This window comes from Musa acuminata, chromosome BXJ1-5 (assembly GCF_036884655.1).
Source record: "Musa acuminata AAA Group cultivar baxijiao chromosome BXJ1-5, Cavendish_Baxijiao_AAA, whole genome shotgun sequence".
Classification (NCBI taxonomy): Eukaryota; Viridiplantae; Streptophyta; class Magnoliopsida; order Zingiberales; family Musaceae; genus Musa; species Musa acuminata.
The window spans coordinates 14,510,981-14,535,112 of record NC_088331.1 but is presented as its reverse complement, the minus strand read 5'-3'; the positions used below and the strand labels follow the sequence as shown (position 1 = coordinate 14,535,112).

At 36.2% G+C, this 24,132-nt stretch overlaps 1 protein-coding gene across 4 annotated transcripts; it reads right to left on the bottom strand.

The window, feature by feature from the left end:
- Positions 1-648: 648 nt before the first annotated feature.
- On the bottom strand, positions 649-3,269 carry LOC135673851 (protein PIN-LIKES 7-like). Of its 4 annotated transcripts, none has more exons than XM_065183224.1 (10): positions 3,020-3,269; positions 2,860-2,939; positions 2,658-2,782; positions 2,464-2,585; positions 2,076-2,303; positions 1,745-1,889; positions 1,551-1,651; positions 1,398-1,450; positions 1,133-1,318; positions 649-1,004 (listed from the first exon to the last, which is right to left on the bottom strand). In XM_065183224.1, the coding sequence occupies exons 1-10, from the start codon at positions 3,152-3,154 to the stop codon at positions 983-985; spliced, it is 1,197 nt and encodes a 398-aa protein (XP_065039296.1). In that variant the 5' UTR covers positions 3,155-3,269; the 3' UTR covers positions 649-982. The 4 variants fall into 4 exon arrangements, with proteins under 4 accessions (XP_065039296.1, XP_065039295.1, XP_065039297.1 ...); XM_065183223.1 differs by having other exon boundaries at positions 1,767-1,889; XM_065183225.1 differs by having other exon boundaries at positions 1,767-1,863.
- Between the last annotated feature and the right edge of the window lie 20,863 nt (positions 3,270-24,132).

The window sequence follows — 24,132 nt, the reverse complement described above, 5'->3', positions numbered from 1 at the left end:
AATAGATATGAGATCTCTTTAAATAGAAGGGAACCAAAGACCCATAAGCTAAAGGCTTCTTGGTTCCCACCTCCTATTCTCCTCTTCCCTTCTTCTCCTAAGATAGTAGGTATGAAGTTTTGGGCAGTGATTGGAGGAGCATCGTTGTAGCCATATTATGTGGATCCTCATTAGAGAGGAGGGTGCTTGATCGTCTTCATCTTCTCCTATAGATCTATAGGGATTCAGGGATATACGATCTCCTTAGATAAAATACAACTATCTCACACTTAGATTTAATTTTCACGGATTTTTATGCATAAATTTTCGTACGACGATAAATATGTTTTTAAAAAATTTTAAAAATTTTATTTTATGTTCTTCTTATGCGTATCTGACGTCAACTTGATATCTTGTTATTTCATTGTTTACTTTTAGCTTTCATGACATCAACAATAATGCCCCAAAAGAAATTTCTAATGATAAAGAAAACTTAATCTGTGACATGGTTAGGCAAATAATTAGACTTGAGAAGGTCTTGATAGCAGTTTGAATTTACTTGTATGACTGTTCTTGGTTGTCTATCTTATTCATGAAGCAAGACATGCATTTCATACTAATACTTGCTATTACCTATATCAGAAAGTCTGAGAAGAGAAACTTATGTGATGAAGAAATGAGAAAACGGAAGAGATTATCCAATTTGTATGAAAACCATGCCACAACATTGTCAGAGAAAGGAAGAAATAAATGGAAATATTTAATAGGAATTCCCTTCTAGATTCTGTTGCTTTGTGATCTCGACTCGTTGGATAAGAATTGTACCGTCTCTTCCTACTTGTATCATAGAAACTCGAAGAACAAATTCTTCGAATGTTAATTGTTCCTCAAAACATAATTCTATAATAGGATCCACATGAAGACCACTGACCAAATTGTGACCGCGAAGGCAGCAACCAAGTAAGTCCATAGGAAGATCACAGAGCACTCTTCTTGACATGCATCAAACAATTGTGCCATTGTACCTGCAATCAATTTCTTTTCACCCTCATCATAAGGTAGCATGGAGTAGCCATCAACAATATAAGGCTGAATGAACGATGAATGAAACATGTAATGTTACCGAAACAAAAGAGGAAGAAAATTTTCGTACCGATACTCATGGCAGGGGGGACTGTATATTGTATAAGTATGATAAAGCAATACAGCGGAGATTGTGGCAGGAAACCTAGACGACCTGCAGCCATGACCACAACAATGCCAGAGAGAGGAAGGATGACGTACCGCACACAGATGATGGCTACGATTACCAGAGGCTTTACTGTGGACTTGCGCAGTCCTGCTTGACATTTAAGACAATATCGCAAATCTTAATCTAGAATTCGACTTCCATATCGAAAAAATTGCAAATTGGAAACCTTGTGTTAGATTGCCACCGAGAATGATGATCGTGCAGGGTATGGTGCCATCCCTGCTTCCGAGTATCAGAAGTTTTGTATCACAACTATGAATGAAATCTTTGCCTCGAGCGATTGAATTTAGTCAGGAAAGAAGAAGATATTATTGCTTACCCTAGTAATGTCATGGAATCGTGAACAACTTTGAGTGGGGCTGTTTCTCCAACTATGAATGCCTTTAACCATGGTATAGCACCCACAGCGAAGCCAATTATCTGAGATAGAATCAAGATTCTAGTGAGTCAGATTTTTTGCCTCAACAATTTTTACCTTCTTATTTCATGTCCAAGAGCAGATGCAATTACTACTTTTTAAGGTAGACAAAGATACCGCAGAAATTGTTGGTGGAGATAACAATTCCTCCGACATTTTGTGAAAGGTCCCCTTCAATTTCTCCCAAATGTGCATAATTATGTCGCTGAGATTTCTGCCCAACAATTGTCCCTCAGTCTCCTTCATAACATAAATATGCATGTTAATTCAGCAATTTTTTTGGATTTTTAGGATACCTGCCAATGATACTACTGTTTTTTTCTTCTTCTTCTTCTTCTTCATCGGCTTTTGTCGTTATGCAAAATTATAAGTGTAATTCTAGTCCTGCAAGCATCGACTGTGTCGCAATCTATGTGTGGCACTTACACTTCGATGTTCTGCAGTTCTGTCACTTGTATCAGATGGTGGCAGAAGCAAGGCCCGTCGATCATCGTAATCTTGTTCCTCTTGCGCATCAAACATTCTAGTTTTCCTGTTCGTCTCTGGATTCTTGTTCATCCTTGTTAGCACATCATGTCCGTGGTTTCCAGAAGAATGACTTACAGATTTTCTAATTAGACTGTAGGTGTGTGTCCATATGAACAAATTTCCAACCTGCTTGAACAAGCGAAAAATGTATCATGTAGATGAAGATCACTCGCAAGAACAAATAGGAATCCCCTGAATCTTGCATCTATACTTTGCAGAGTAGAATTAGTTTCACAAGTGGATATCTCTGTTGCAGTATCAAATCTAATAACAGCTTTTACTTTACCACCATCGAAAAAGATGCGTAGGAGATTCCTTGGACACGGCAAATCTTGGATAACCCAAATGGATTGCCATCCTCATCACAGATTGCTGGGACAATAATCAAGGGCATAGCACCTAAATTACCTGTTTTATGCATGCAGGATGAATTAGCCACCATCAATAATATGTTGCACACAAGGAGATGTTCATGGCTACCTGCTGAGCAACTTGCAATGACGAGGGCTTGAAGGTTATGCTCCAGCTTCAACATCTTCACTGCAGCCCACCCAAGGATTCCACCAATCAAGAATGTGATCCCAATGTTTACAGGCATAAACCACCTGACACAGCCAGAAAAAATAAAAATATATTACTTGGAATCATGTATCGGCTTGGAAGCAACAGAAACCAGGCTTACCAAGAAATGATGTCCTTTGCTGTCACAGTCTTTGCTAAGCTTGCAAACACCAGGGCTGGGATGAAGACAACAAACACGATCTGCATACTAATTAGGTGAGTTATTGAGGTCTGAAGCAAAGAAAAGTGTTGTGAGCTGATGCAAATTGTGGTTGCTTAACCTTGTTGACGTCTCTGCGTGCATTGGAGGAAAGGATGTTGACATAACCAGATGCAAGAAAAGCTCCGATGAGGCTTACAAGCAGCACTTGCAGCACCGGTCTGGAAGCCACCATGAGCAGAGACCAGAATTCCATCTTCTCTCACTCTCTGAGGCGCTTTAAGCAACTGTTCTTGGATGCTGCTGCTTGATCAAGCTGCTCTGCTGTTGACCAAGATAGTGTTATCAAGACAGTGGCAGCTAACGTGAAAGAAATGTAACTGTTATTATTAAATATCTAATTTAATAATAATATAACTGTTATCATTAAGATTCATAATTCATTATCATGAATTTCTTCATTAATTATGGTTTAAATGATTTCAGTTTCTTATTCTTTAAACATGAAACCGTTATTATTAAATTAGATATTTAATATCATTAAAGTTCTTCATTATGGTCCAAACGTTACAAATCTGAATTAATTCTTGAACGTTATGAGTTGGTGATGATAAATGTTCTTGATGGGAGAACATCTATATATACATGAGGATTTTGGTCCCTTGGCTCAACCATCTCTTTGAAGCGAAAGGCTTTCCTACACCATCTAAAGCGAGAGTTCTGAGCCGAGAAGAACCAAAGTTCAAGAAGAAACCTCTGCAGAAATTCTTGGCGACAATGGCTGGAGGTACGCTATTTCGTTTCCGCATTAATTTTATTGTGTTTCTATTACAATGATTTAGAAACACAAGTTGGCTTTATTAAAATTTCTTACATTTGGTATCAGAGCCGAATGACCTCTGTCTTGATATGGCAAATTTTTTCATTTTTACGTCATGAAAATGATTTGATTTTGGTTTCTTCTTGGAAACTTGTTGATATATTTTGTTGAAAATCATGAGGAAATATCATTTTCAACATTTTTAGTCGGTAAAATGCTCATATTATGTATGCATATTTAGTTATATTAAATTATGTTTATGAGCAAATTTTTTATGTTTAAAATGTCTAGTGATCCATATAATCTTAATTAATTAAGAATTAGCCACAGCATCCTTAATTAATTAAAATTATATATAAAGTTAAAATAAGGATCACATAAGTAATTAGACATCATATTGTGATTGATTATATTTTGTATAATAATTGTTATCTCACAGGATCTTTTATTATATTTAATATAATTAATCAGGATAAAATATCAGATTATTTTCATAATTTACCCACAGGGATTATGAATTGGAATATAATTTGATAGTTTTTTCATAAAGACCATATGAATCTATTTGAATTAAGAATTTAGCCCACAGGCAATTTTTATGTCATGAGATTCATATTTTTGGCATGTTTCACATTGGTAAAACATGTAATTTAGTCTATTAAGCTTCAAATTTTGACATAAGCATGTTTGATTTTATGCAGTTTCTCAAACGATTAATTTCTCTGATATTCGATGTGATATTCCCGAACTTAGTGGTGATAACTATAAGATATGGAAGGAGAGGGTTCTCCTCCATTTAGGGTGGATGGATATTGATTATGCTATTAGAAAAGACGAACCACCTATAGTCAATGATACCAGCACTCTAACTGAGATCGCGTTATATGAGCGATGGGAGCGATCCAATCGGCTCAGCGTGATGTTTATCAAAACTAAGATAACTGCTGGCATACGTGGTTCTGTTGACCAGCATGAAAATGTCCGATACTTGCTAAAGGCTATCGATGAACAATTCATCACTTGGGATAAGGCACTAGCAAGCACGCTTATAATGAAAATTTCATCCCTCAAACTCACCAACATAAAGGGTGTGCGTGAGCACATAATGCAAATGCGAGATATTACGGCTCAACTTAAGAAACTTGAGGTTAATATGTCAGAATCCTTCCTGGTGCACTATATTCTGAACACCCTTCCACCTCAATATAGCCCTTTTAAAATTTCATACAATACACATAAGGACAAATGGTCAATTAATGAATTAATGACCATGTGTGTTCAAGAAGAAGAGAGGCTAGTAATGGAATTGGGTGAGAGTGCATTGATGGTAACCGCTCGAGGGAAGAACAAAACTGACAAACATCAAGCCAATCAAAAAGCTTATCAGTAGGGAAAAGGTAAAATATCACCCCAAGCTGATATCAAGAAAGAAGCAAGGTGTTTCTTTTGTAAAAGAAAGGGACACATGAAGAAGAAATGTACGAAATTCCAACAATGGCTTGAAAAGAAAGGTAAACCAACCTCATATGTATGTTATGAATCTAATATGGTCAATGTTAATATTAACACCTGGTGGATTGACTCTGGATCAACAATCCATATTGCAAACTCTATGCAGGGTATGCAAAACCTAAGGAAGCCAGTGGGAAGTGAGCAAAGTATCTTATCAGGAAATAAGATGGGCTCACATGTGGAAGCAATTGGAACATGCATTTTAACTTTAAGTAGTGGTTTTGTTTTAAAATTGGAAAGAACCTTTTATGTACCAAGTTTCTCACGAAACTTAATTTCTGTTTCCAGACTCGTACCATTTGGATATTCCTTTAATTTTAAAGACACATCATTTCGTTTATTATATAAATCTGATTGTGTTGGGAATGATATTTTATTTGACGGTCTTTACCGTATTTTATTACAAAATGATAATACTCAAGGTTCAATGCATGTTCACGCTGGCATTAAGAGGTGTAATATTAATGAGGACTCCTCTATATTATGGCATCGGAGATTAGGACATATCTCCATAGAGAGAATTAAAAGATTAGTTAAAGATGGGGTACTTAGTACTCTTGATTTTACTAATTTTAAGACTTATGTGGACTGTATTAAAGGAAAACAGACCAATAAGTCCAAAATGGGTGCTAATAGGAGTTCAGACTCATTAGAAATAATTCATACTGATATATGTTGTCCAGACATGGACATACATGGTCAGAAATACTTCATCTCCTTTATAGACGATTACTCACGATATATGTATATATATTTGCTTCATAATAAAAATGAAGCATTGGATGCCTTCAAAGTCTTTAAGGCTGAAGTTGAGAACCAATGTGGTAAGCAAATTAAAATTGTGAGATCAGATAGAGGTGGAGAATATTATGGTAGATATACTGAAAATGGACAAGCACCTGGTCCTTTTGCTAAGTTTCTTCAAGAACATGGGATTATTGCCCAATACACTATGCCTGGTTCTCCAGACCAGAATGGTGTTGCAGAAAGAAGAAACCGAACATTATTAGACATGGTGCGGAGTATGCTTAGCAACTCCAATCTTCCTAAGTTCTTGTGGACTGAAACACTAAAGACGGCTGTGTATATATTAAACCGAGTTCCAACCAAGGCTGTCCAAAAGACACCATTTGAATTATGGAAAGGTTGGAAACCGAGTTTGCGACATATGCGCGTTTGGGGATGTCCGTCTGAAGTCAGGATATATAATCCACAAGAGAAGAAACTGGACCCGAGGACTGTTAGTGGGTATTTCATTGGATATGCCGAAAAGTCCAAAGGTTACATGTTCTATTGTCCATCTCACACAACTAGGATTGTGGAATCAAGAAACGCTAAATTTCTTGAGGATGATATGATTAGTGGGAGCGATCATTTCAGGAACATAGTTTCCGAACATGATCATATAGAATCTCAACCTTCCACATCAAATGATAGATTGGTTATAGTTCATAGCACTCCTCAAGTACAAACTAGTGTTGAACAACCAATCATTGAAATTCCACAAGTTGTTGATAGTATTCTAATAGATCAAGCAGTTCAGGAATTACAACAAGCTCCTGAACAACTAGTTGAACCACAAGTTCCTCAAGGAACCATTGGTACAACATTAAGAAGATCTACTAGAAATAAAAGATCAGCAATTCCTAGTGATTATGTTGTATATCTACAAGAATCTGATTATAATATTGGAGCCAAAAATGATCCTGAAACATTTTCACAAGCCATGAGTTGCAAAGAGTCAAATTTATGGTATGATTTCATGAAAGAAGAGATGAATTCCATGATGAGCAATGGAGTTTGGGATCTTGTAGAGTTGCCTAATGAAGCAAAGGCCATTGGTTGCAAATGGGTCTTTAAAACTAAGAAAGATTCGTTAGGCAACATTGAGAAATACAAGGCAAGACTTGTTGCAAAGGGATTTACTCAAAAAGAGGGAATCGATTATACGGACACGTTTTCTCCTGTATCTAAGAAAGATTCTCTACGTATAATTTTGGCATTAGTTGCTCATTTTGACCTTGAATTGCAACAAATGGATGTGAAAACAACATTTCTTAATGGAGATCTAGAGGAAGAGGTTTATATGAAAAAACCTGAAGGTTTCTCCTCTAGTGTTGGTGAACACTTGGTTTGCAAGCTTAGGAAGTCTATATACGGTTTAAAACAAGCCTCCCGCCAATGGTATTTTAAATTTCATGAAGTGATTTCTTCATTCGGATTTGTTGAAAATCCCATGGATCAATGCATATACCAGAAGGTTAGTGGGAGTAAAATATGTTTCCTTGTTTTATACGTAGATGATATTTTGCTTGCAACCAACGATAAGGGATTGCTGCATGAGGTGAAACAATTCCTTTCTAAAAATTTTGACATGAAGGATATGGGTGAAGCATCTTATGTCATTGGCATTAAGATCTATAGAGATAGACCTCGAGGCATTTTAGGTCTATCACAAGAAACCTATATTGATAAACTTTTAGAAAGATTTCGGATGAAGGATTGTTCACCAAGTGTTGCTCCCATTGTGAAAGGTGATAGGTTCAATTTGAACCAATGCCCAAAGAACAATTTTGAAAGGGAATCAATGAAAAACATCCCATATGCTTCTGTCGTAGGAAGCCTTATGTATGCTCAGGTCTGTACTAGACCTGATATTGCATTTATTGTGGGGATGCTAGGTCGATATCAGAGTAATCCAAGTATGGACCACTGGAGAGCTGCAAAGAAAGTGATGAGGTATCTACAAGGAACCAAAGATTACATGCTTATGTATAGACATACAGACAATCTGGATGTGATTGGTTACTCAGATTCAGACTTCGCCGGTTGTGTTGATTCTCGTAAATCAACATCAGGATATATTTTTATGATGGCCGGTGGAGCTATTTCTTGGAGAAGCGCTAAGCAGACCTTGACTGCTACTTCTACCATGGAAGCTAAGTTTGTCTCCTGCTTTGAGGCTACTTCACATGGTGTATGGCTTAAGAGTTTCATTTCTGGGCTTAGAATCATGGATTCTATTTCTAGGCCATTAAGAATTTTCTGTGACAATTCAGCTGCTGTCTTTATGGCTAAAAACAATAAAAGTGGAAGTCGAAGTAAACACATCGACATTAAGTATTTAGCCATAAGAGAACGTGTAAAAGAAAAGAAAGTGGTCATTGAGCACATTAGCACTGAATTGATGATTGCTGATCCTTTAACTAAAGGCATGCCACCTCTGAAATTCAAGGATCATGTAGAGAAAATGGGACTTGGTTCCACTTTGTAATGATATTGAAACTCTTATATATTGTGATATTTTCTCATTCATGTGCACATTATTTTGAGAAAATATATTATTGTTGGACCAAGAATAAACATAAGGTTTATTCATAAAGTAATATTACCACATTAAGATTAAGAAACTAAATACATCGTGATACATGGATGATAATACTCGCTCTTAGAGGATTTATCGCTATGATTCATGTATTTATTTCTTAAGAAAGTTGTTCAAGAAAAATTAATTCAAATTATTAAGATAAACGTATGGACCAAGTGGGAGAATGTAACTGTTATTATTAAATATCTAATTTAATAATAATATAACTGTTATCATTAAGATTCATAATTCATTATCATGAATTTCTTCATTAATTATGGTTTAAATGATTTCAGTTTCTTATTCTTTAAACATGAAACCGTTATTATTAAATTAGATATTTAATATCATTAAAGTTCTTCATTATGGTCCAAACGTTACAAATCTGAATTAATTCTTGAACGTTATGAGTTGGTGATAATAAATGTTCTTGATGGGAGAACATCTATATATACATGAGGATTTTGGTCCCTTGGCTCAACCATCTCTTTGAAGCGAAAGGCTTTCCTACACCATCTAAAGCGAGAGTTCTGAGCCGAGAAGAACCAAAGTTCAAGAAGAAACCTCTGCAGAAATTCTTGGCGACAATGGCTGGAGGTACGCTATTTCGTTTCCGCATTAATTTTATTGTGTTTCTATTACAATGATTTAGAAACACAAGTTGGCTTTATTAAAATTTCTTACAAGAAATGCATCGATTTGTTCCATATCATCTGTAGGTTTGCTGTTAGTTCACAGTTCATGAAGCTCAAGTGACTCTTCTCCGATCTAGAACATCTTTATATTGAAGCAGAAAGTTCTGATGAGCCTAAATTTAAGATTGCATGCAAGAAGCATCGATCTGTATCATGTTGATAGCAGCTTGTCAAGCCTATGTGCACGGCATCAGAGTTCTCTACTGAGCTATATCAAAACACACACACACACACACAGAGTGAGTGAGAGAGAGAGAGAGAGAGAGAGAGAGAGAGAGACCTAGGAGTTACACTGTCATGGTGAAGTTGGAGGAAGGATGAGGAATAAAAGAGCATCAGGCAGCAAGGATAAGGAATCAATACCGCTTGAAGAGAAGAGTGATGGCTTTGTTGGCACATCAGCTGCTTGCCTCCAATTTAATGGCAGAGAGAGGGAGACTAGGGTAACTTCTTCTCCAACATGAGATCCAAAAGAGAACTGATTTCATTAACAATAGCAGAAAGGATTAAGATTAATGTGATCATCTCCCTCTCTCACTGACACACACACACACAAAACAAAGACGAGAGTGACATCCACTTGAGTAGGACTTCATTCAATGTCCGAGCTTGTTCGTGCAATCATACATCAAAAAATGTTGTCTCTACTCGATGACAATGTTCCGTTTGAGGAACTCCTACTGGCACAATAATGATTTGACCTATTTATATGAGATGGAGTTGAAGAGATGCATAGGACAAGCTACGGATAAAAATAAACGCTGAGGAGAAGGGCAGACGAAGAAGGAAGCAGAGGCCGAGAGTTCAAAAGTTGTGGGCCCAAAGGAATCCATGTAGACGAAAACAACATCACTACCACCATGTGATATATCCTTCCAACGAAGCTATTACGGTTCCATTTGATCCGATCAATAGATCCCACATGATAAGAATGATAAGAATCTGATGTGCATGAGGATCGTCACCAAGCGACAAGAATAATTAAGAGTACTCGAGCACTAGCGGCTGATATGTCCCATCAACAACTAGAACAATAAAAATTATTCATACAGTTTAGTCTTATGAATCGGTCAAAGATCAAATGAAATTTGCCATCGAGATTTTATATATATATATATACATATATATATATGTATGTATATGTATATATATATGTATGTATGTATATATATATGTATATATATGTGTATATATATATATATATATATGTATATGTGTATATATATATATATATACACATATATATAATCAGTAAACTGGACAAAATTGAGACCTACACTAGACAAAATAATACATTTATTTAAATATTAAGTCTTATTATTTATACTAAATTTAGAGTTTTTAATCTCTCATCACACTAATAATATGTATCTATTTATCTTATCTAAATTAATATATTACCTTAAACAATTCTTCATCTCTCGAGGAACATAACCGATCAAAAATTAATTTGCATATATCTTTATTAGCTATTATTTACATTCAGCTCAATATTCTGAATGAATGTTTTGTATATGTTAATTTTTTTATCGTTCAATAGTTGATCAATAAATCAAACTATTTTGTACGATTATTCTTTTAATATAAAATGAACCTAGTAAATATACAAAATGAGATGTTATCCTCACCTTTAAGCATCTTAGGCATTGTGTTGACTAATAAATTTAAGATACACAAAATTTTGAACAAATTCTCGTAAAAAGCTACTTTTTAAGATTTTTTTTCCAAGCAATGTCTTCCCTTGCATAATTTTTAACGGTATCATCTTGTTTTCTAACACCTAAAATACCTTATTTTTCTTCCTTTCTCTCCTTTTTTTTTTTTTTACGGATCACTTCATGTCCAATTATAATACTTTTCAACAATATCAAAATAACATTATAACTTAGTGTTTTCATATAAATTTTGTAAAAACACTATGTTTACAATGTTTGACACTATGGTTACAGTGTTTACAATAATACTAGAAAAATATTATAATACGGTGTAAAAATGATAAGTTCACCTATGCTCCTATCCATGGGAAAAAGAAGGAAAAGAGAAAATTTTGATAGGAGGCTAGTGGTGTTTATGTATTAGGTAAAAAAATAGATGTTGTTAGTTGGAAGTCTAGAAATGGGGACACTTCCCTAGAAAAGCCTTTTAAAAAAATAACTTTTTTTTTTTTTGGCAATTCACCCTAAATTTTTTTTTACTTATGTAAGCTTTTTCTTCATCCATTCCAAAAACATCCTTAATTATTCTCTTAATATTCCTATAAATATAATTAATATATTCAATCTTGTTTCGAATTACTCTAAAAGCTTCAGTTTTTTTTTTATAGGGTTGTACTTTACAATTCAAAATTAAAACTAATTTTCCATAGACGGAGCACTCTCAATTAAGTTAGTTTGACAACTTTATCTAGCATTAAATCGAATATGACGGACCTCATCGTCTTTACCTCTCCCCCACAATGGCTCTCGGTTCATAGGAACTGTGAGACATGTGAGTCACTATCGTTCAAGGTTACATCAATAAGTTTTTCTTGTCGATGTGAGACTTGATTGCATATCTCTTGTCGTTAAATGTTGCGTCAACAAGTTTTGCATGTCTCTCTGATTCTTATATCGACAAGTTTCTTGATGAAATCATACATAACATAGAGAGAGAAGAGGAATATGATGGATAAGGTACTCAACCCTTTCCCATTCATAATCTTGGAATTAAGAACCAAGGACTTGTGTATTTATCCCTCTATATTTAAACAATTAGGCATATGCTCATTTTACTATTAGAGTAGATAACATTAATTAATACCTATCGAAATATTTGTGTTTGATTGTTATGATGATAAGAATATTTAAAAATTTTGAAGTATTTTATTTTTTATAATATAAATTTAAACTTGAAGATTATAATTTCAATTGGCCAATTTTTTTTTTCTTTTTTGTGGATTATAAGTAAAGGTTTGTTGGGGTAAAACACTCGATAATAAAAAAATAAATCTATTTTGTTTGATAAAATTAAAAACAGACAAGATTTAAAAATCACAAAGAATCGCTATCAATTGACCTAAGAAATGATTTCATCCATTCGTGCAGGTTTATGGTCGAGTTTATTCCCCACAGATAAAATTGATATTTCTCTCTTGTACACACAACCATAGGGAGGAGGTTGTATGTACAAGATTTGGAAATCATCTGAAATCTCTATCAATTATTCTAAGGATTTTCCACATGTTTGTGATTTAATCCATTCTGGTATTTCGTAGGGAGGTTGATACAGTATTACGAGCAAGAGTAGCATAAGAGAAGAATAAAAAGAATCATATGAAAAATCTTAAAATAATTTTTCTAGAGAAAAGAATCTTAGAAGCAAGGAGGCAAAGAAGATCTTTCACTATATATAACCAAACAACTGATCTCGGCGCAATAATAATCATAACGACTATGGATAATCATAGTCAATAAATATATAAATTAATGAAAGAAACATAACTGACACAAACTAAGGAAACAAGTAAATAAATAAAATAAATTTTGAGGTAAAAAATGACTGTGATCCTCGAATCTCGGTAAGAAAAGTTTAGATTCTGCTCATACATAATATTTTTTTATTTTTAAAACATAATTATAAAGAACAATTTATACTTTGTCATGGGAGCACAACGAGAATCAGAAATATCATATATTTGAAACTTGTTAGTAAAATGTTAAAAAAACGTTTATAGTTTGTAGTCTCCAAGAAAAATAATACAACAACAAAAACAAGGCTATAGAGTCCTAACTACTTGAGGTGGAATATATGAATTTTTTATCGTCATGAGATGGATAAAAGGTATAAGTTTCATTAAATTAAAATTATTTAAATATTTATTTATAGTTTATATTAAGATATTTTTATGTCTTTCTTTATCTCTTCTAATACCACTAATAGTGATTATTTCATGCCTTCTAACTATAATATATGTAGATTTTTTTAAGCACATATCTATATTATCTTAAGTGGTTCTTTTTTTTTTATCTTTTATCAATACAATATTTAATTGCTCACGAATTAAAAAAATATATATCTTTTCTAGTGACTCCACAAATCTACCTTAACATTTTCATCTCAGTGATATAATTTTTTTTTATATATATTATTTTTTAACTACCTAATATTCATAAAGCATTGTAAATGTCTTATAAATATTTTTAATCTTAAAGATAATTGATGATCATACAAGACTCTTAACATCCTCCATCATTTTAACCATAATATATTTACTCTATAAATAATATCTTAATTAATTTTTTCATCTTATTAAATAATGGATCAAAGATACCTAAAGTTTTTACTTAATGAAACTTCTTATCTATTAAACTTAATTATATCTTTATATGTATTTGTAATATTATTAAAATCGCATATCATATATTTAATGTTAGTCTTAAACCAAAGCCTTTAGCTCATAAGGATTACGTTCACATCTCAAGCTTAGAATGAATTTTATTTAAACTCTTAGTAACTATGATAATATCATGGCAAATAAGGGAGGTATATCGTATTAATGATTTGTATGTTTATTCATTATTAACATGAAAAAGAGAGAAACCTCAAGTAGATACATTCTCCCAAGTGGTCTGGGCAGTGTTACTGTTGGCAGTTAATACTGAAAAGAGAGAAACCTCAAGTAGATACATTTTCTCAAGTGGTCAGGGCGATGGTACCGTTGGCAGTTAATACTACTAGCGGTGGTACCACTAGAGCTCGGTCTCTGAGCTATGTCAGGTGGTGGTACCGTCTAGTGTTAGGTGTCAGGCGGTAGTACCGCCCAATAATGGCGATGGTATCACCAGTACCCCGAAATCCGGAGATATAACACTTTTTGGCTCCAATTTTAAAGACAATGAGGCTTATAAATACCCCACCATTTTCTACATGAAAGGACATGAAAGTGTTTACCATATTCTTGAATCTCTAGGGTGTTAAGTGTTGTAAAAGTGAGAAAGAGTTCTCCCCTCCCTCTCTTAGCTTTGTAAACATCTAAGAAAAAGGAGTGAGGCTTGTAAGTGTTATCTTCTAAACCCGGAAAAAGGAGATAGAGGTATAAAAGGTGGTTGGTCTTCGCTTATTGAAGGAATATTTTTAGTGGACGCCGGTGACCTTGACGGAGGAGGAATCTGAAAGTGGATGTAAGTAGGTCACAATGGCTGAACCACTCTAAATTCTGATTTGCTTTTCATTTGTGCAATTTACATTACTGTAAACCTCCTTAATCTTCTCTTTACACTTTTACGAAAGCTTTCAAATTCAATTTCTCTTCGAAACGGATTGAATCGAAATAAATATTTTTGGAATCGAGTTTAATTAGGAAAGTTTTCCGCTGCACTAATTCACCCCCCCCTCTTAGTGCCACTCTTGATCCTAACAATTGATATCAGAGCTCGGTTCATTCTCATTTGGTTTAAAACCCAAAAGAGATGGCATTTAGTGGCAACCAAGAGGGTCATTCAATTACATGTCCGCCCATGTTCAATAAGATGAATTACACATATATTGGAAGATTAGAATAAGGATCTTCCTAATTTCAATGGATTTCGAATTATGAAATATTATAAAAAATATGTTTCAAAAGTCTTCTCTTCAAATGAATGATGGAATTACTAGTCATAGGTGCCCAACAAGCCAATCACGTAAGTGATGGCATGTGTGACTTGACATAGAATCTTTTTACTTATTATATTTTGACATTTATCACTTTATATTAATTATTACATATATGCATATATATATTGTGATGTCCTTGGATTCATGCAATGAGAATCAGATCGTGATGAGATTACAATAATGAGACCGATTCACCTTTAAACACAGATCCTAAATAATCTCAGTCATAAGTTACTCGAGAGGGACATCGTAATAACCGGATAGACTGGTATGTTATATACCCATCCATATAATGGATGCAGCTGGTCTCATAGCTGCTCGTGTGGGGACACTATGGATACAATACAGGTGCTCATTGGAGAATGAGTTCACTAATTTATCCGCTTTTGGAATATTGGATGGTTGATGATGCTTTATTGTCAAACAGTGATTCTATAGTCTTGGTGGTGTATTTGGTCCTTAGACTTGAGATACCAAGGATGTCCTGTATGAGTGCTCCACTCTTTGATACTAGACTTATAGGTTTGGACGTCCCAGATCTAGTACAGCTAGTCATTGGGAGTGGCAGTCAACCTTACGAGGGCTATTGAGTGTCGATAGAGGATCATCCACTCTCGACGTCATGAGAGGAATATCTTATGTGTTCTTGCTCAAACAAATCCTTGGCCAGGGTTATTTGGGTTGAGAGAGAAAGAGTTCTCGGGAGAATCCGATTAGAACGAGACTCGAGTAGAAACCGTATAGGTCTGACAGCACCATGCTCGATATACGGTCTCTGGGATATTAGATGGATGAGGGACTATAGGTATAAGGTAACTGAGGATAGACAGGTCCAATGGATTGGATTCCCCTGTATCGTCTGGGGACTACGGCGTAGTGACCGAGTACGTCCATAGTCGATGAGTCGAGTGAATTATTGCAGAGATAATAATTCACTAAGTTAGAAGGAGTTCTGACAGGTATGACTCATGGCCAGCTCGATATTGGGCCTAGAGGGTCACACACATATGGTAGGCATTGCGATGAGTGGAGGTTGGGATATGAGATATCCACCAGAGCCCCTATCTTATTGGATATCCAATAAGCCTATGAATTATTGGATCCCATGGACGAGATCCAATAAGAGCCCATGAGAGATTATTGGATAGAGATCCACTAATTGAAAAGGCTTGGATAATTGGATGCAGATCGAATACCCACTAGGGGTGGATCCATTAGGTTTTTATAGGGGGCCTCTATAAATAGGAGGGATTCAGAGCCTCATAGGCTAGAGCCTTTACTTGCCTCTCTTATTCTCCTCCCCCTCTCCACCTTAGAGTAGGCCTGGAGTTTTGAGGAGCATCGTCGTAGCCTTGCTGTGTAGATCACCGCTAAAGAGGAGGATGCTTAACCTTCTTCACCCTCTCTTAAAGATCTGCAAGGAAATAGGGATATACGATCTCCCTAGGTAACACAATCTAATCTATACACATTTTTAAGTTTCGTGAATTTTATGCACCAATCTTTGCACGATAACGAACATCTCTTTGGGAATAAGGGATTTTGTTTTCTTGTACTTCTGCTATGCATGTTATGTCGCCCCAAGATTTCCCAACAGTAATGAGTTTGAGAAGAAGACTTTTGCTTTAAACGCCAAGGCTATGAATACCTTGTTTTGTGTTTTAGATAAAAATGAGTTCAATCATGTGTCTATTTGTGAAATGAATTTTGATATTTGGCACACTCGAAGTGACTCATGAAGGCACTAGTAGAGTGAAGCAGTAAAAAATTAATCTTTTAGTGCACACTTATAAGTTGTTTCGGATGAAACCGAGTGAGACCATTGGAGACATGTACACCCGATTTACAGATGTCGTCAATGGTCTAAAAGGACTTGGTAAAAGTTTCACGGAATTTGAACTTGTTAATAAAATTTTAAGATCCCTTCCAAAGAGTTGGGCCCCTAAAGTAATAGTTATTCAAAAGGCCAAGGACCTAAATAACTTACCTCTCGAAGAACTAATCGAGTCACTAATGACCTATGAAATGACTTGTAATACTCATGAAGAGCTTGAGAACAACATTCCAAAGAATTGAAAAGATATGGTATGAAGAACTCAAGAATACCACTTAAAAGAAAATTCAAGTGATGATGACTTTGATGAGGACTTGGAACTCTTGACAAGAAAGTTCAAAAAATTAATAAAAAAGAATAAATTTAAAAATAACACTAAAAATAAATTTGAACCTAAGAAAGATAAAGTGAAATGCTATGAATGCAAGAATCTGGGATATTACTGTTAGGAACGAGTCGACACTAAGAGGGGGAGGGGGCGAATTAGTGTAGCGGTAAAAACATCGGTTTCATAAAATCTTCTCATTCAATTAAAGCTAATTTCAGAAAGATACTTAAAATTAAAAGTATATGGAAGAGCATAGTGGATGTAAAGCAAGTAAGTTTGCAGTAAAGGTAAATTGCACAAATAGAAATGCAAACCGAGTTTACAGTGGTTCGATCGTCATGACCTACATCCACTCCATTGATTCCTCTTCCATTGAGGCCACCAGCATCCACTAATGATCTTCCTTTAATAGGCGAAGATCAAGCTCCTTCTTATACCCCTATTCTCCTTTTCACAGGTTTAAGAAACAACCTTTACAAGCACTCACTCCTCTCTAAACAGAATTCTAAAGTTAGATCTAGAGGAGGGGATTTCTCAAGTGATTACAATAATGTTTTCTCACTTTAAAACTCTCTGTGCTTGTGTCTTTGTAACTAGGGATGAGAGGGGTATTTATAGGCCTCAAGTTGATTCAAACTTAGAGCCTAAAAATATCTCATCCCGGGTTTCCTGGGTACGAGCGGTACCATAGCCTATGCTAGGTGGTACCACTACCAGTATACACTAACACTATTGAATCTCGTATTTTGACGATGAAACTACTTGATATATGTTTATGATTTAATCTGCATTTTGAGTGACACAGGATGCTTTGATCAGGATGAGACAATTAAAGCAGGAAAATCATGTTGTGCCGGAGGAACATGTTAGAACATTGGATGTCGGGCCGGTGGATCGATCGACGTATCGATAGAAGGCTTCGGGCCGTGGACTTGGGCATCGGGCCAAGAAGAGCGGGTATTGTGCCAAGGATATCAGAGTTGCGGAGTCAACTGGCCGATTGGGCAATAAGCCGCAGGAGAGGACGATACGCCGAAGAATCGGACGAAGCGTCGAGGGACCAATGACATGCCGGACAACTTGGTTAATTATTTAGGATTAATTGTCTCGAACGAAGTTTTGCTTTAACTGTGCAGGATTAACTATGATGAAAGTAAGATATGCAATAGGAGTTGCGCTGAAGTCAAGACAATGATCACGTTGGGAGTTCGAGAGTTCGACGGAAGTTCGGACAGTCGTCGGAGGTTCTGCGGGAACAAATCCTAGAAGTCCATGAGCTTGCCAAAGAAGCTCGTTGGAACTCGCCAAGTGGATCGTCTCAAGTCCAGGAGTTTGCCGGAAGTCCACAGGAGCATCACCGAGGGTTCATCGGATGATCGACGGAAGTTCGCCGGAAGCTCGCCGGAAGAAGCGATTGATGCACTGGAGCAAGTTGTAGTAAATATCTTAGGAAAAATCGTAGTTAGCACAATGATTAAGTTGGAAATGGGAGGTGATCCCATTAACTTAATCTTGGGGCAATTGGGCCCCTGAAAAACCCAAATTGGGCCGAATGGATCAACCCATTCGGACCCTGATTTCTAGCGGGAGGTGCAACCGCCCAAGCCAGGAGGTGGCACCGCCTGGGCTAAGTCTTCGAGCGAGACTGGGCAGTGCAACTGCCCCAGCCAGGAGGTGGCACCGCCTGGGCTTAGTCTCCGAGCAAGACTGAGCGGTGCAACCTCCCCTGACAAGAGGTGGCACCGCTTGGGCTCGGTCTCTGAGCACTGGCTGAGCGGTGCAACCGCCTCAGTCAGGAGGTTGCACTGCCTGAGCTCGGTCTTCGAGCTCTGGCAGGAGGTGCAACCGCCCCTGACAGGAGGTGTCACCGCCTAGAGGCTCAGTCTTCGAGCTCTGTCAGGCGGTGCAACCGCTCCAGTCAGGAGGTACAACCACCTGATCCCGGAATTCCGGGAATTGACAGTTTTGAGCTCCAAATTTGAATTGGGTTGGGGCCTATAAATGCCCCACCCATTCAGCACTAAAAGAGCACTAAACACACACCGAAATCTTGATCTTGTTATGTGATTTTTAGAGCTCAAAATTGTTGTAAAAGCTAAAAGTTCTTCTCCCTCTTTTCTTCCAAGTTCTAAGCTGTAAAGAGAGGAGAGAAAATTCTGTAAGGGTTGTCTCCTAAGCCCGTCAAAAGGAGTGAAACTGTAAAGGGGTGGTTGGCCTTTGCCTATTGAAGGAAGGCCTCTAGTTGACGTCGTTGACCTCGTCGGTGGAGGAAGCCAAAAGTGGAGTAGGTCAAGATTGACCGAACCACTCTAAATATCGGTTTGCATTTACTTTGAGCATATTATCTTTACTACAAACCTCCTCTAAAGCTTACTGCTTTCTACGCATATACGATCAGGTTTCAAGCTTTGCACTTTCCGAATCAGCGTTTAGACGTAAATCTATTTTTTCGTACGATCATCATATTTCAGTTTGTGTTTACGTTTAGATTTCTATCATAACTGCAAACTGCCTTTATATCCTTGCTTAAACCGCATCTCGCCTAATCAAGTGATTTACGAATAAACATTTAGACGTAAATCAGTTTCTTCGTACGAACGTCGTATTTCAGTTTTCGCTTATATTCTGATTTTCATCATAACTGCAAACTGCCTTCATAGATTGACTTTAACATCATCTCGCTTAATCTTAAGTTAAAGTAATCTTAGAATCGACTTTCACACCGAAATCGTTTTTATCGTTCGAACGCAGTTTTTTTTTTATCGTTGAAAGATTTCCGCTGCATTAATTCACCCCCCCCCTCTTAGTGCTCTTGATCCTAACAATTGGTATCAGAGCCCGGTATTTCTCATTTCAGATTTACACCCGAGAGAAATGGCTCTTCATGGCTTTCAAGAGGGCTTTTCGGTTGTTTATCCATCGTTGTTTAACGGATTGGACTACACTTATTAGAAAACTCGAATGAGAGTTTTCTTAATTTATATGAATTTGGATTTATGGAATATTGTTGAAAACGGTTTTCAACTTCCCTCTAAACCGATGAACGAATGGTCGGATTTGGAGAAGAAGTATTTTTCTTTAAACACAAAGGCTATGAATGCCTTATTTTGCGCTTTGGACAAAAATGAGTTCAATCGGATTTCTATGTTCGAAACGGCTTTTGACATTTGGCGAGCACTTGAAATCACGCACGAGGGAACTAGTAGAGTCAATGACTTGAAAGTTAACATTTTATTGCATGATTTTGAGCTTTTTCGAATGCAACCAAGCGAGATTATAGGCGACATGTACACCTGTTTCACGGATATCGTCAATAGTATAAGAGCTCTTGGAAAATGTTTTTCGGATTTTGAACTCGTAAATAAGATTTTGCGTTCTCTTTCTAAGAAGTGGGATTCAAAAGTAACTGCAATATAAGAAGCTAAAAACCTAAACAACTTACCACTTGAAGAACTAATTGGTTTGTTGATGACATATGAAATGGTGCACAATGCACATGATGAACATGATGAACAAAACAACCTTCCAAAGAACAGGAAGGATTTGGAACTCCGGACAAATAAATACCACTTGAACGAGGACTCAAGTGATGAAGACAATGATGAACTTGAACTTCGAACACTAAATCTTAATAAGTTTATTAAACAAAAATCTAAACTAGACAATGAACTTGAACGAAGGAAGAGACCAAAGAAGAGGAAGACAACCAAGGATGAATCAAGAACTTCCAAAGGTGAAACGACGAATTGGGCTTTGACGGGCTTCGACTACAAGGTAAGTAACTCATCTCTTTTGAATTATTTTGAAATTACTTGATGCTCTCATGATGTATTTTCTTTTTTAGTTTAGAATTAATGTTTTAAAAAAAAAATTATGATCATGCTAGTAATTTTGAAAATGATAATATTGCATATTTTATTATAAACAAATAAAATGATTTTGATTGAACATATGAAATCATGGTTAAGAAGTAATAATGTGTATCATGGTGATGTCCATTGTTATTTCTCGATTTTGAGTATATTAAATCATGTTTAATTTGAAGTTATAATTAATGAGTATATATTTTTGAAATTATGTATGATGATTCTTGATAATTATGGATTATCGATTTTCATGATAATAACAGTGGCTTTAAAAACTGATGCATGTTTGACATAAATGAAATAGGCATAGTTATATGAAATAGTGTAAGTGTCATGCTTGACGATTGTATACTCAATGATGCATAATGATGTAATAAAAATACTAAATGTTTGGATACCATGATTTATGATTTTATGCATGAGATTTTAAAGTTATACATGATGATTTTTGTGACTTATTGGTCTTGATGGTTTTATGATGAAATTCATTTTATGATCCTAAACGTTGATGCGTGTTTTCATTTGACATAAATGAAAAGGCATGCTTACATGAAATCGATCACTTAAGATGAAACACTTAAAAAAGGGAGAAAAATATATTATCAATGAAATCATGAATCTATTTATGTTATAAATTTTGTGAGCCATAAAAATGATTTTGATGATTTAAATTTGAAATGAGTTTTATCAAAATCATGATCATGATTTGTCAAATTGAATGAATTGAAAATGAATGATGATTTTTCTCTTGAATGATTGTGACCTGTATTCCTTGTATTCATGATATGATTTTTATGCAATTCTTTGTATTCATGAAAGGTTTATGTCATCACCCAATTATTTTTTTCTTGATATTCCTTATGTGATGATATGAATACATGAAATATTCATTAATTTATTTTGATGTATACAAATGAAAAGTTATGATCATGCATGGTAGGATATAATTTAACAAAACTGATACCATCATGATATGAAACATTTATGATTTGCAATGATGCACGCAATACTTGAGCTTTTTAATTATGATGTGATGTATTGCATATGATGTAAATCATGATTTAAAATGCTATGAGTTGTTGCTAAAATGAAGTATTATAAATGTTGATTTAATGTCATGAATGCTCTAAATGATAAATGTTTGTATCATGTTAGATGGTTTGACATATTGTGCATGATAACCTATAAAGATGATTGAAACAATGATTGAAATAATATGAATGATGATTTGGAATCATATAATAATGAGTTTATATGTTTTAAAAATATATATGATGATAATAATGCATGCAATGATGAAATATTTGTTTTGACATTTTTCATCAATGCTATTTACCTTTGTCATAATTTAGAAATTAACGTAAAGGGTCTTCCCTTCTTTTTGACATTGACAAAGGGGGAGCAAAACATGCTTGAAAGCTAATTTGCTAGCTCATATAATTCAAAAAAAAAGGAGAAAGAAAATAATTACACTTCTAAAAAGAAAAGGAATTGCTATCTTGAACATCACCAAGAAGTGCTATCTTACAAATCTCAAGATGTACAAATGCAAACATGCAAAATTTATAATTCTGCACATCATTAAAATTTATGATGCTTGGGTGATTATGCATGTTCTAAAATATTATAAGATTCACTAGCTTGCATGATGTAGAACTTGCTATATTGAACATCACCAAGGAATGATATCTTGCAGAAGCAAAAAGTTAACTTGCACATGTAGCAATGTTGAATCTCGGATTTTGATGATGAAGTCAATTGTCATTTGTTGTCTAATGTATGTGTTGAGATAAGTGTGTAGGATTAACTACGATGAAAGTAAGACATGCAGCAGGAGTTGCGCCGGAGTGATGATAATGATCACGTTGGGAGTTCGAGAGCTCGACGGAAGTTCGGACAATCGTCGGAGGTTCTGCGGGAACAAATCCGAGAAGTCCAGAAGCTTGCCAAAGGAGCTCGTCGGAACTTGCCAAGTGGATCGTCCCAGTCAGGAGTTTGCTGGAAGTCCGCAGGAGTATCACCGAGGGTTCATCGGATGATCGACGGAAGTTCGCCGGAAACTCGCCGGAAGAAGCGAGTGACGCACCAAAGCAAGCTGCAGAATATGTCTTAGGAAATAATCGTAGTTAGCACTTTGATTAAGTTAGAAATGGGAGGTGATCCCATTAGCTTAATCCTGGGGCAATTGGGCCCCTGAAGAACTCAAATTGGGTCGAATGGTTCAACCCATTCGGACCCAAGTTGCTGTGGGAGGTGCAACCGCCCAGGCAGGGAGGTAGCACCACCCAGGCTATGTCTCCCAGCGAGACTGGGCGGTGCAACTACCCCAGCCAAGAGGTGCAACCGCCCAGGGCTCAGTCTCCGAGTGAGACTGGGCGGTGTAACCTCCTCTGTCAGGAGGTAGCACCGCCAGAGCTCAAGTTTCGAGCTCTGCCAGGCGGTGCAACCTCTCTAGTCAGGCGGTGCAACCGCCTGAGCTCGGTCTTCGAGCTCTGGCAGAGAGGTGCAACCGCCCCTGACAGAGGTGGCACCGCCTAGAGGCTCAGTCTTCGAGCTCTGCCAGGCGGTGCAACCTCTCTAGTCAGGAGGTGCAACCGCCTGATCCCGGAATTCCGGGATTTGATCGTTTTGAGCTCCAAATTTGAACTGGGTTGGGGCCTATAAATACCCCACCCATTCAGCACTGAAAAGATACAGACCTACACCGAATTCTTGATCTTTTCTGTGATTCTAAGAGCTCAAATTTGTGTAAAGTCCAAAAGTTCTCCTCTTTCTGTTCTTCAAGTCTTGAGTTGTAAAGAGAGGAGAGAAAGGTTCTATAAGGGTTGTCTCCTGAGCCCGTCAAAAGGAATGAAACTGTAAAAGGGCAGTTGGCCTTCGCCTATTGAAGGAAGGCCTCTAGTTGACGTCGGTGACCTCGTCGGTGGAGGAAGCCAAAAGTGGAGTAGGTCAAGATTGACCGAACCACTCTAAATCTCTGGTTTGCTTTTATTTTGAGCACTTTATCATTACTGCAAACCTCCTACATAGCTACTGCTCTCTGCGCTTTTACGAACAAGTTTCTAAGTTCTTATCTTTCCGAATCTGCATTCAGACGTAAATCGGTGTTTTCGTATGATCTTTACATTGCAGTTTACATTTACGTTTTGATTCTATTTATAACTGCAAACTGTCTTCT

Coding starts and splice junctions, on each gene's coding strand:
- LOC135673851 (XM_065183223.1), bottom strand. CDS start 3,154: ATGGAATTCTGGTCTCTGCTCATGGTGGCTTCCAGACCGGTGCTGCAA. Junction 2,783..2,859: donor GCAAAGGACATCATTTCTTG/GTAAGCCTGGTT, acceptor TGGCTGTGTCAG/GTGGTTTATGCCTGTAAACA. Junction 1,652..1,766: donor CTCCACCAACAATTTCTGCG/GTATCTTTGTCT, acceptor ATTCTATCTCAG/ATAATTGGCTTCGCTGTGGG.